General features: G+C 57.0%; 1 protein-coding gene across 2 annotated transcripts; it reads left to right on the top strand.

The window, feature by feature from the left end:
- Positions 1–700: 700 nt before the first annotated feature.
- On the top strand, positions 701–12,320 carry BAP1 (BRCA1 associated protein 1). 2 transcript variants are annotated; one of them, XM_064432478.1, is made up of 17 exons: positions 701–827; positions 2,935–2,964; positions 3,063–3,117; positions 3,783–3,915; positions 4,299–4,418; positions 4,877–4,938; positions 5,013–5,155; positions 5,690–5,768; positions 6,419–6,542; positions 6,860–6,977; positions 7,348–7,535; positions 7,882–8,015; positions 8,536–9,008; positions 9,095–9,198; positions 9,933–10,025; positions 10,543–10,615; positions 10,902–12,320. In XM_064432478.1, the coding sequence occupies exons 1-17, from the start codon at positions 791–793 to the stop codon at positions 11,033–11,035; spliced, it is 2,100 nt and encodes a 699-aa protein (XP_064288548.1). In that variant the 5' UTR covers positions 701–790; the 3' UTR covers positions 11,036–12,320. The 2 variants fall into 2 exon arrangements, with proteins under 2 accessions (XP_064288548.1, XP_064288547.1); XM_064432477.1 differs by having other exon boundaries at positions 9,095–9,252.
- The last annotated feature ends 95 nt before the right edge of the window (positions 12,321–12,415 follow it).

The following is a 12,415-nucleotide window of genomic DNA, read 5'->3' as shown; positions in this document are numbered from 1 at the left end:
TCGGGCGGGCGTGCCGGTGCTGGCACATCTGCCCAGATGTGCCCATGCTGTGTGCACTGGGGTTACCCCATCCCAGCAGGGAGTTTAACACAGGCACGCCCGCACCAGCTGTTTCACGGGCTTAACTCACAGCAGGAGCACAAACCGTGTCCCTACAACAAAGGGGCTTTAACCCCGCACAGGTGAAATCCAACTGAAGGTCTGCGAACAGCCAACGTTACAGTACGCACCGGCAGCAGCAAGAGCCCCGGGCCCTCCCCTCCCCTCGGAGCAGTGTCCAGGGAATGCGGGGCCATCCCCGGGGCCCTGCTCGGAGCAGTTCCCAGGACCATGCCAGGCCGTTTCCAGGCCGTTCCCGGGCCATTTCCCGGTCATTCCCGGGCCGTTCCCGGGCTATCCCGGGCCGTTCCTGGGCCATTCCCGGGCTATTCCCGAGCGTTCCCGGGTCATTCCCGGGCTATCCCGGGCCATTCCCGGGCCGTTCCCGAGCCGTTCCCGTGCCATTCCCAGGCCATTCCCGAGCCGTTCCCGTGCCATTCCCGGGCCGTTCCCGGGCCATTCCCAGGCTATCCCGGGCCGTTCCTGGGCTATTCCCGGGCTATTCCCGTGCCATTCCCGTGCCATTCCCGGGCTATCCCAGGCCATTCCCGGGCCATTCCCGCCCCTCCGCCACCACGTGTCCCCGTGTCGCGGCCGCGTGACGTGGCGGCGCGCGCTGACGCCGCGCGGGCAGCGACGGCGGGGCGCGCGGCGGGGCCGGCGATGGCGGCGCGGCCCGGCCCGCGGGAAGATGAATAAGGGCTGGCTGGAGCTGGAGAGCGACCCCGGTGAGCGGGGCACGGCACCGCGCGGAGGGCGGGGCGGCGGGCGGCCCGGGGCATAGCGCGGGGCGGCGGAGGGGCCCGGAGGGACGCACGGGCAGCGGGGCCTGGGCGGGGGGGACGTGTGGGGCGGGTGAGGGGGCTGGGGGCGGGCGGGGCTGCACGGGCGGGGTTCGGGGTGCACGGGTGGGGTTTGGGGGGCTGCGGGGATGGGGTGTGCAGGTGCAGTCTGGGGGGCTGTGGGTGCCCCGGTGCAGTTCGGGGGTGGGATGCGGGGTGCAGGAGGGCAGGGCGGGTGCTGGAGGAGCTGCAGGAGGTCAGGGGTGCTCCCTTCCCGCTGCCCTGAGGGGCTCTTTCAGGGGCTGGGGTTTCAGGGCCGAAGCTGGCGGTGTCTGAAATGCTGTTTTACCCCTCGGAGTCGCTGTGGTGTGGGATGGGGCTGCCCTGTGCAAGGCTGGGAGCTGCTCTCTAGGATGGGTGGTGAGTTTTGGGGCTGTGGGTGAGGAAATGTGACCTCTGGAGTTATTGTGCCTTGCACTCAGCAATGGATTCTGTCTGCTCTCGGTGTCCCAGTCACCCACAGTTTTGCTGCTCTTTGTTCTCTTTACTGGTACTTGGAAAAGGCTGAAATGATTCCCAGGACATGGTCTGGATTCTCACAGCTGGGAGGAAGGTTGTTTGCTTGGGGGACAGTCAGTCTGGGCAGAGGCAGGTTTTTTTGGCTGTGTGGCAGCTGGGACAGATGTCAGCAGTGACCTGTGTGCTGCTCTCAGCTTCCAGCACATCCCAGTAGCTGAATGTCTCCCCAGTGGCTCTGCCTGGGGCTTGGGGTGGAATCTGTGGGTGCTTTACTGGTCAGGAAGGGTCGTGGATCCAGGTTTGGGTGGGGAAGGGAGCCTTGGGGACATCCAGGCTGCTGGCATGGTGTTATGTGTGCGCGTGGACAGCAGAATGTGTCCATCTCATGTGGTGTGGGTGTTCCAGGAGAGGTGCCAGCAGCAGGGCTGTGCCTCTTGTGGGTGCTGAGGTAAAATGAAATACTGAAAAGTGCCAGAGAAAAGCGTGGGCTTGGAAGGGACCAGGAAGGTGATGGGGTTTGGTGTAGTGGCCTGGCCTCCCACTGTTTGAAGCATGTTATTTCCACAGCTTATTTCTTCTCACTGACCATTTTGTAAGAAATACAATGTTTTCTGCTAAATTAGTGAAGACTTTTTGCTCCCAGGAGTTTCCTCCCTGTTTTAATCATTCTAACTTTGCTGTGGAAGCCCCTTGGGCTCTTCTTAATTGAGCCACATACATCAGGGGCCTTAAATCCATTGCTTACAGGGATGTTTCTCTGGATTTAATCCTTCTTATTGGTATTCCCTGGACTTCCTCCCAGGCTTTCAGCAGCCTTTCTAAGGGAGCTAAAGAAGCAGATTTGTTATTCCAGTCTCGAACTCGCTTACTCCACATGCAGAGTGACTGCCTGAAAACAGGGCTGACTGCCTTTGCTTCAGCCCCAGAGTGGCAGCTGCTGCTCAGCTGCTGATGGCTGACAATCCCTGTTTTCTTGTGGCTGTCTCTGTGTCCCTGGTTATGTCCTCCTGAATTCTGTAGCCCCTGGAGACAGGCTGTTGGATTTGGTTCCCCCAGAGACAGGGAGATGAAGATGAGCTTCTTTCAACCTTTGGACTTCCCTGCAGCCCTGCTGCTGTGATCTGGATTTCCCCTCACTGGCTTTCACTAACATGAACAGAAATGATATTTTTTTTAAAGTATCTTGTGATGTTGTCAGTCATTTATCTCTCTGGTTACAAGTGTGTGTGTGTCACTTGGGTGCTCCTTCTGCTCCCTTGGCAGGCCATCTGCAGAGGGCTCTGGCAGGAAAGAGCTGTTCAGGTTCCCTTGAGGAAGAGGATGATGAGTGGGGATGGAGGGGTGAAGGGGGTTGGAGCACCTCTGAGCCCAGCAGCTGCACTGCTGGGGTTGCTGTGATCCTGGTGCCACTCTGCTCTGGATTTCCTGCCTGTGCCTTGCCTGGGACCACGTGGGACTCTCAGGGGATGATCACAGTGGATTTCCTCTCTGCTCTCTTCAGCCAGAAGTAACCTGTTGGTTTTGTTCCTTTCAGGTCTTTTCACACTCCTGGTTGAAGATTTTGGTAAGTCCTGGAATCCTTTCTGAGAAGTCGTTTTTGTGCCTGACACTGCCCTGTCCTTCCTGGTGGGCCTTACACCAGCTTTTCTCCTTTGTCTGCAGGGGTCAAGGGAGTGCAGGTAGAGGAGATTTATGATCTGCAGAGCAAATGCCAAGGGTGAGTCAGAGGCCTGAGAGTGTGAGCTGTGCTAAGCAGAGTGGTCTGTGGGAACTCTTGGCCAGGTGTTCAGAGGGGCCTGTGTGAGCTTGTCTGTCATGGGGCTCAGAGCTGTGAGTGATGCACCTGGAGGGCTTCCTCAGCTTTGGGGCAGCTCGGGAACATCCTCCAAGGGGTTCAACTCCCTCTCGCCATGGAGAGGTGGTGTGGTTGCAGTGTGAGCTTTCTCCCTGTCCTGGTACTGTAAAAAAGGTACTCAAAAGGCTGTAGCTTCTTAAAAGCCATTGCTGAATTCCTCTCAAGAATGACTCCATGGTAAGTGTAAAAGGAGGGTCATTCAGTGGCCAGGCACTGTTCTGCACTCAGTCAGTGTCCAGAGGGGATTTTCTCATTTCTGTGTCCTCAGCCTCTTTACACTTGTCAGTCCCCAAAGTTTTCAAGCTTGACTGTAGGCTGAGCCTGGAGCATCAGTGCAGGAGTGGCCTCAGTGGTGTCGGGCTGGGGGATTGTGCAGGGATGGTCACTGCCAGAAAGACAGCCCTGGTCCCTCTGCTTTTCCTCTCTGTCTTTGCTGTGCTGTGAAACAGAGGGTTTGTGGTGCTGGGCAGAGCAGCCCCTCTGGTGTGGCTGTTGCAGAGCTCTGCAGCTGCTGCCTCCTCTTGCAGCCCCGTGTACGGGTTCATCTTCCTGTTCAAGTGGATCGAGGAGCGCCGGTCGCGCCGCAAGGTCTCCACGCTGGTGGACGAGACGTCGGTGATCGACGATGACATCGTCAATAACATGTTCTTTGCTCACCAGGTGGGCTCCAGCCCGGGGAAAGTGTGTGTGGGGTGTCTCCTGTGACACCTCCTGTGCTGCTGACAGGCTGCACTGATCTTGCTGGTCATGAGGGCAGCTCCTCCTTCCTGGGAGTGTCTTCCCTGAGCTCCGGGTTGGAGGGAATCCAGTGAGGGCTGGGAGACTGCGGCCTGCACTGTGAGCAGATGCTCATGGGGCATGGTGAGGCTCACTCAGTGACACTGACTTCCCTCCTTCCTGTGAGAGCTGAGGTCAGGTGCAAGATCAGCTCTTGCAGTGCTGGTGGTTCTTGCATCAGTACTTTCAGTTGATTATTCAACAGGGGGTTGTTGAAAGGCTGCCTTGTTCCTGCTGGTTAAGTTGGTCTTTGTGTTACTCTCTAGCTGATACCCAATTCCTGTGCCACCCATGCCCTGCTGAGCGTCCTCCTGAACTGCAACAATGTTGACCTGGGCCCCACGTTGAGCCGCATGAAGGATTTCACCAAAGGCTTTAGCCCTGAGGTAGGGACAGGGTTGGGCAGGGCTGTGCAGGGGTGGCACAGGTGGCTCTGCCTCTTGCTCCCCTCTTGGGATGATGCTTTTCATGAGCTGGCTCCTTCCCTGCCTCTCTGGCTGCAGACTGCAGCAGGACTGCCTCTTCTCTCTCATGCCTTGCTCAGAGCCTTGATCCCCTTTAGGCTGGGCACAGCTCTGAGCCTTCTGTCATGTTACTCCCTGTTATCAAAAGTCCCCCTCCCTTCAGACCTATTGTGGAGTCTGTTTTTCTCCAGCTGTAATTTATTCAGTAGAAATTGTGTGCTTTTTTCATCTCGGACTTTACCTGTAACTCAGAAGAGTAGAGGATGTGCCTGAGGGTTTCTGTCCTGGTCCTGTGGTAGATGGAGGGAGGAGTGGGAAGGTGAAGCATTTCAGTTGTTCCCTGTCACTTCTCAGCTGTTCTCTCTTGCTGTTGGCTGCAGAGCAAAGGCTATGCCATCGGCAACGCCCCGGAGCTGGCCAAGGCCCACAACAGCCATGCCAGGTGAGTGGGGGCTGTCTGCAGCTGCTCCTCCTGTCTGGAGGAGGCAGACTCTCCATGGCCTGTCTCCCCTGCAGGCCAGAGCCACGGCACTTGCCGGAGAAGCAGAACGGGATCAGCGCAGTGCGGACCATGGAGGCTTTTCACTTTGTCAGCTATGTCCCCATCAAGGGACGCCTCTTTGAGCTGGACGGCCTGAAGGTCTATCCCATTGACCACGGTAAGAGCCACCTGTCCCTGCTTGTTGGCACAGGTGAATAGCACCCTGGTGTGTCCAAATGTATTGTTTTTCATTGCCTCTTAGTGTTAACTGGTGTTAGTGTTGGCTCCCAGATTTGTCCTGAGTTTTGACAGCTAATTTTGGAGCCTGTGTGCTGGGGACTGTGCCTAGAAAGCAGTTATTTCTAAATGCATTGCTTGTGTTTTTCCAGCCTTGCTATTTTCCTCCCAGTTGCTCAGGGCCATAAGGTCCTTCAGCTCTGAAATAACTTCATATAGGAAGGAGAATTTATCTCCTTGCTCTCTCCTTTTGCCAAATAACCGCTGTGTGTTGAGACTGGTCCAAACAGATCCCACTGGGCTGCCCAGGTTACTCCCTTCTCTTACAACTTGACCCCTCAGTTCTGTCATTCAAGCAGTTATTTATCCCTGCCAGGTTTCTCTCTGTCAGTCCCTTTGGTGAGGTACCCACTTCATGTACCTGTTTACTTAAGCATGGCCTGCTTTGCTAAGTGCAGCTGTCTTGTTATCCCAGGGCCGTGGGCAGATGACGAGGAATGGACGGACAAAGCCAGGAGAGTGATCATGGAGCGCATTGGCCTGGCCACTGCAGGGTAATGTCCTGGCCCGTGGGGAAAGCACTGGCCCCTTGCCATATTCCCCTGGATTATTTGTCCTGTGGTTTCTGAGTGGCAGGTGGTGGAAGTGGGGATGGAGGTTGCCTATGGAGAGGTGCAGGTGCTCTGCCCCTTGCCTTCTCTTGCCTGCAGAGCATGCATTCCCTGTGTGATGCAGAGTCCCTGCAAATGCTGCACAGTGTTAGGAGTGGCCTGGTTAGGTCTGTGTTAGCTCAAGTCCATAGGAGAACGAGTGTTGCTTCTGGTCTTGAGCTGGGTCTCCGGGATGCTTGGGCATGAGGGTGACAGCACTGGCATAGGTTGCCTAAAGATGGAGTCTCCATCTCTGGAGCTATTCAGAAGCTGTCTGGGTGTTGTCCTGTGACCAGCTCTGGGTGATACTGCTGGAGCAGGGACTGGAGCAGATGAGTCTCATAGGTCTCTTCCCACCTCAGCTAGCCCGTGACTCTGCGAGTGTTTTGTGTGGTAGCTGAAGAAACTTTGTAATGCTTCACTGGCCTCTGCGAGGTTGACCTGGTTTTGGGGAGAAGCCTTGGGTGTGTTGGTGTTAAATGCCTGGGCAGGAGGTGGGGATGGGGCTGTGACCAGACAGATCCCATGGCTGAGGGCTGCTGCCCTTCCTGCAGGGAGCCGTACCACGACATCCGCTTCAACCTGATGGCCGTGGTGCCTGACCGCAGGATGAAGTACGAGTCCAAGCTGCACATCCTGAAGATGAACCGCCAGACTGTGCTGGAGGCCTTACAGCAGGTGGGACAGCCCAGGCCCTGAGGGGGTGCAAGGCTGGTAGAGGGAATAGACTTTTTCAGGGCATCCACCTGTGGTGCCAGGGCCCTAGTTTTAGGGGTTTTGTTTGGCCCTGGGAAAAATCTTGTGGGAAGAGATCATAGCCAGCCTCACTTCTTGGCCATTGCTGCTCACCTGGGAGGTGGTTCACCTGTGTCATTTGTGTACCTGGGCACATGGTGTTGGTGCACCCTCATGAGCTCTGCAGTGCTTGAGTGGGAAGGATGTGGTTTGGGTCATTGCTGGTCCAGCATGCAGTTTCTATGTCATTTGCTTTAAAGCTTATCCGAGTAACTCAGCCTGAGCTGATCCAGACACAGAAGTCTCAGGAGTCTCAGCCTGCTGAAGAGGCAAAGCCAGCCAGCAGCAAGACCGTGACTCCAGAGAGTGCTCATGCAGGTAGGACCTTGTACCAGCAGTGTTGCCAGCCTAGCCTGCCATGGAGTGAGCACAGGGTGGTGACAACAGCTGGCTGACCTGGGGCTTGGGACTGTCTTCTTGTCAGCTTCACTTTCTTTTCTGTGAGCCCTGCTCCACGTGCACTGTGCTGGAGTATGGTGATGCCTGTGTGCCTGGGGCTGTGTTGGAGGTGCAAAGCTTGAAAATGGGAGGGCTGGAGCCTGGGAACACCGGTGACAGGTGGAGGTGGTTGTGGTCTGGGAGAGTGCAAGAGCTCTTCTCTCACCTGGGTGAGTAAGGGGTGGTAGAGGACATGGAGTAAAAGGTGACAGTGCTGGTGATGAAAGGCTGTGCTGTGCTTGTGTGGCAGATGGCACTGATGAACCCACCAGCCAGGGCCACCCCACGGCCACGCAGAGCCCACCCAGCAAATCCAAACCGGTGCCAAAGACAGCAGCGAGCGGCATCAATGGGGCCCCTCCAGCAAACCCCAACCCCATTGTGCAGAGACTGCCAGCCTTCCTGGACAACCACAACTACGCCAAGTCCCCCATGCAGGTAGGCTGGAGCACCAGGCTAGCAGCACACCTGATTCAAGCTGAGCTGTTTGCCTGCACTCCATCCCCTCTGTGGGACCACAGCTGTCAGCTGGCCTAAGCCTGGCCCTGCCATGCAGCCAGCCTGGCCCAGCACCAACCCAGGCTGGGAGGGGAGAGGGTAAATAAAGACTGACCTGACAAAGGAGGTTTACCTTAATGTGGGCAAGCCGAACAAAAATGGGGAAGGGTCCCTGTTTCCTCTCAAAAGAGCCAAGTCCTGGTGTTGGGCTGGACCCAGGATGAGTCCACTGGGTTCTTCCTCCTTGCCCTGCTGCCAGCAGGCCTTCAGCAGTGGTGTGTTGCAGGAGGAGGAAGACCTTGCAGCAGGAGTGGGTCGCAACCGGGTCCCAGTCCGACAGCACCAGCAGTACTCGGATGATGAGGATGACTATGATGAAGATGATGAGGAGGAAGTTCGTAACACCAACTCAGCCATCAGGTGACAGCTTGAGCTGTGGGTGGAGGGCTGGGTGCTGACATTTGCAGAACTGTCAGTGAGGATTCTCTAACCTCCTTCCTTAGATCTTGATAGTTGCATTCTTCTCTTCACCTGCTATTTTACTTTTCATTCACTGGGTTTTGTAATGTCCTTCTGTAGCTCTTTACAGCCAACTGAATTTCAGCTGCCCTGAGAGTAACTGTGTATTGGCAGCAGGCTTTGGGGCTTTGAGGAACCTTGGTTCCACAGTGCTGAGGCCAGGAAGTTGGAGTCACAGCAAAGGAGCTTTGGGGGCTTTGGAAGAAGAGCAGGGGGTACACAGTACCCTGTGCCCCCCAGCAGTGTAGGGGTCCCTGGGGCTGAGTGGCTCAGTGGTGCTAGGGGTGATGTTGAAGTGTTTCAGACCTTGTTTCATGCCAGCAGGCAGCCTGGACTGCTGAGCACAGAGCTGGCAGTGCCCTTGGCGGGCACCCACCTCTTTCCACCATCTACTCACCTTCCCTGCTGTGTTTCTGGGCAGGTACAAGAGGAAAGGGCAAGTGAAGCAAGAGCACGTGGCAGGGGCTGCAGATGGCCAGCTCTCTGTCCTGCAGCCCAACACCATCAATGTCCTGGCTGAGAAGCTGAAGGAATCTCAAAAGGACCTTTCCATTCCCCTGTCCATCAAGACGAGCGGCGGGGGTGCCGCCGTGGCTGTGGTCACCCACTCGCAGCCCTCGCCCACCCCCAGCAACGAGAGCACGGACACGGCCTCCGAGATCGGCAGCGCCTTCAACTCGCCGCTGCGCTCCCCCATCCGCTCGGCCAGCGCCACGCGCCCCTCCAGCCCCGTCACCTCGCACATCTCCAAGGTGCTCTTCGGGGAGGAGGACGGGCTGCTGCGCGTCGACTGCATGCGCTACAACCGCGCCGTCAGGGACCTGGGGCCCATCGTCAGCTCTGGGCTGCTGCACCTCACTGAGGACGGCGTCTTCTGCCCGCTGGCTGCTGTAGGCAAGTGCCTGCTTTAGTGTCCTTTGGCTTTGGGGGTGATGCCAGTCCTTTGTGGTGGCTGCTAACACTTCTTCCCCTGTGTGTAGATGGGAAAAACTCCCCCTCTTCCATCAAACCCGGTGAAGAAGCCCCGGTCGCGATCAAACTGGAGGAGAAGGAGGGCAGTGAGGCCAGTGACAGCAAAGAGAAGGTGGGACTTGGCAGGACCAGTGATCACCCTGGGGGGGAAAAGTATTCTCCCAAGGTGAGTTTTGTGCTGCGACAGCCCTGGGAACGTGGAGCTCACCGGAGGCGCAGCAGCGCTGGCAGTGACTGAACTGCATGTGCACGGTGTCCCCTCGCGTGTCGTCGCAGCCGTGCCTCGAGGCACAGGGCAGTGCAGGTTTTGTGCCTTGCGTCATCTCGGGGACCTTTCCCTTGGTAGTGGGCACAGACCCTGTCTCTAGCTTGCTGTGCTCCCTTCTGGGCCAGGAGCTGGTGACACCCTGCACCCCTAGTCCCAGACCACTGGTACCTTCACAGCCTGTCTGTGCCCTCCAGCTAGGGGCAGGAGCAGGCTCAGGCAGCACAAGGGCACCAAGGGCTGCCTGGAGGAGAGCTGGGTAGAAACTGCTATTCCAAAGGGAAGTCTTCAGATTTTGTTTTTGAGGGGAATCAGGCCCTTGGGGTGGGTGGATTCTGAGACACAGACAGCCCTTCCCCTGTCCCAGAACCTCAGGGCTGGGGCAGAACCCACCTCCCCTTGGATTAGCCATAGTGAATCCCCTACAATGAACTGATCTCCTTGTTTTCCCCTGGCAAGTGTTTTTCCTTTGATGCATCATCCCTCTCCTAACACAGAGATGAGCACATGCCAGCTTACCCTGCTGGCTCCTGGACTGTGGTTGGGTCTGTGCTCATGTTTGGTCTCTTTGATCCTGGTAGGAGCTGCTGGCACTGCTCAAGTGTGTGGAAGCAGAGATTGCAAACTATGAGGCCTGCCTGAAGGAGGAGGTAGAGAAGAGGAAGAAATTCAAGGTGTGCTGCTGGCTTGTTTGCACTGATTCAGCTGCCCAAAGGCTTTTGTTTGGGATGGTTTTATGTAAAAATGGAGGGAGAGTGGTCCAGCTGAGAATGGCAATGAGGAGCATTCAGAGTCTCTTCCCTGTTACCAAACAGCCCACTGGGGCAGAGCTGTTACCAGGACAGAGCACAGCCCTGGGCCAGCACTGGCAGCCTGGGGGAGGGTGATACAGTGCTGGCATGAACATCAGCACTGATGTTCAGCACAGGAGAGTCAGCAGAGATACCTTCCCTGCCCACCTTCACCTTTTCCCAGCTGCTCTTCGTGGAACATACTGGCATCTGAACTGGGATGTAGACAGTCCCAGTTTTACACTGGCCCAAGATAGGCTGGGAGGAGATCCCTTCCTGCTTCAGTCTCCCTAGTCTGTGCTGGGCCAGGCATGCCAGTTCTTTGTCCCCTGTTAACCTTGAACTCTCCCTTCTCCCTGCCCTCTGCTTGTGGATTATTCATGGATTTGTCTCTTTGTAGATTGATGACCAGAGGAGAACCCACAACTATGACGAGTTCATTTGTACCTTCATATCCATGCTGGCCCAGGAAGGTGAGCTGCCCTCATGGGGCAGAGGGTGTGGGTCAGCTGGGGAAGCTGCACTGAGTGTGATGGAGCAGCAGCTGGGAGCCTGGGCTGCTCACCTTGCCTGGCTCCCTGTTTAAGCCAGGCCTGGGGCACAGGCTGACGCTCCATCTGGGGAGCCACAGATTTCTTTCTCCTTCCAGTTTATAGTCCCAAAAGGTGCCCGTTGATGGCTTTTGAGTGAGAGGGGCAGGGCTGCCCTCTGGCACGGGTGATGCCAGCACTCCAGGCCCGTGTGTGTGCTGTCCTGCAGGCATGCTGGCCAGCCTCGTGGAGCAGAACATCTCGGTGCGGCGGCGGCAGGGCGTCAGCATCGGCCGCCTGCACAAGCAGAGGAAGCCGGACCGCCGGAAACGCTCCCGCCCCTACAAAGCCAAGCGCCAGTAGCCAGAGAGCCAAGACTGGCAAACAGCACTTGGGCTTTGTGGCTTTGGGCACTGGCACTTGGATCTATGTTACCTTTTGCCCAAGGAAGAGGGACCACAGTGACAAGCCCTCTGCCCAGGCGGAGCCTGGGACAAAGGGAAATCGGGTTTTTCTCTGCGCCTAAGCTGTGAAAGGCAAGAACCTGTCTGGAGGAGTCCCTGCAGCAGAAGGGAGGGTGGAGTGCTCAGCTGCCTGCCCATGCCATGGCAGCAGCCAGACGTCGTCACCTCTGTCTCAGTGCCCTGGCTGAGGACTGTGACCGGAGGGAAGGAGCCCACGTGGCTGGGGCTGGCGTTGTGGGAGCACTGGCAATGCCCCTGTGAGGCGGGGCTGGCTGCAGCTGGCTGTGGCTTGTGTCCTCCTGTGTCTGGGCCTTCAGCTCTGTGCTTCCCTGGGCTGTTCATGTGTGTTTTCTATCTTCTCCCTCCTTTCCCCAAACTGATTTTTGGTCCTAACCCAGACTTTGGCCATTCTTAGCAAGGTGGCTCCAGGACAGAGCTGCTTCTGCAACCAACCCACACTGCACTGCCCAGTGCCCGGTGCTGGCTGAGCTCCTGGGGGTGGTGACACCTTCTCCATGTAGCTTGGCTCCCCAGAGGGCCATGGCAGCTCTGTTGCTGGATGAGGCTCGTCTGTGGAGCTGGACCTTGTCCCCAGCCCTCTGTGGCAGTGCTGGGGCTGGCCTGTGCTTCTTGCTTCCCTGGCTGCTCTCCTTGGGACCAGCTCTGTGGCTCTGGCCATGCCTGTGGGTCACACAGAATTGCACCAGGCCCAGGCCCCAGAGAAACCCCATGAATTATGAACAGACTAGGTGCATATGGGGGCCTTGGTGATGCTGGGCATGGTACAAGGGTGCACTCTGTGGCTTGGTAAAGCCTCTTGCCAGGGGAAGATGTGGCTGGTTGCTGCAATGGGAGGGGGGCAGCAGTAGAGGGAGCCCAGATCTCTTTCCCCTGGCTGGCTGCTAACCAGAGCTTGCTGGTACAGCCTGACTGCCTCCTGCCAGCCCCCAGGAGCTCTGAGATATCAGAGGTGAGCACTGCTCCCCAGCACTGTCCTGGGGTGGAGCTGCCACAGGAGAGGACTGAATTTTTTCAATATGTGTGCAGATCTTGACTATGAAATGAAACAGTTCTTTTGGTATTTGTTGAAGGAAAGAAAATCCTTCTGTCTCTTGCTGTGTGTAATATCAAGTGCTGTAAATAATGGATCTGTCTGAAGGAATAAAGCTATCCTGTAATGGCCAGCCATGGAAGAGGCGTGTGAGGAAGGGGGTGGGAGGCAGTGGGGCTGGGAGCACCACGTGCCAGCTCCAAGCCCTGTTATCCCTGCTGGCAGCTC

The sequence above is a fragment of the Passer domesticus genome, chromosome 9, assembly GCF_036417665.1.
Source record: "Passer domesticus isolate bPasDom1 chromosome 9, bPasDom1.hap1, whole genome shotgun sequence".
NCBI classification, from domain to species: domain Eukaryota; kingdom Metazoa; phylum Chordata; class Aves; order Passeriformes; family Passeridae; genus Passer; species Passer domesticus.
This window is presented reverse-complemented; position numbering and strand designations above follow the sequence as displayed.

Bases quoted from the DNA above. Each gene is read 5' to 3' on its own strand.
- BAP1 (XM_064432477.1), top strand. From the start codon at position 791: ATGAATAAGGGCTGGCTGGAGCTGGAGAGCGACCCCG. The intron at 3,916-4,298 runs GTGGGCTCCAGC...GTTACTCTCTAG, and splicing joins ACATGTTCTTTGCTCACCAG to CTGATACCCAATTCCTGTGC. The intron at 9,253-9,932 runs GTGAGTTTTGTG...TGATCCTGGTAG, and splicing joins GGGAAAAGTATTCTCCCAAG to GAGCTGCTGGCACTGCTCAA.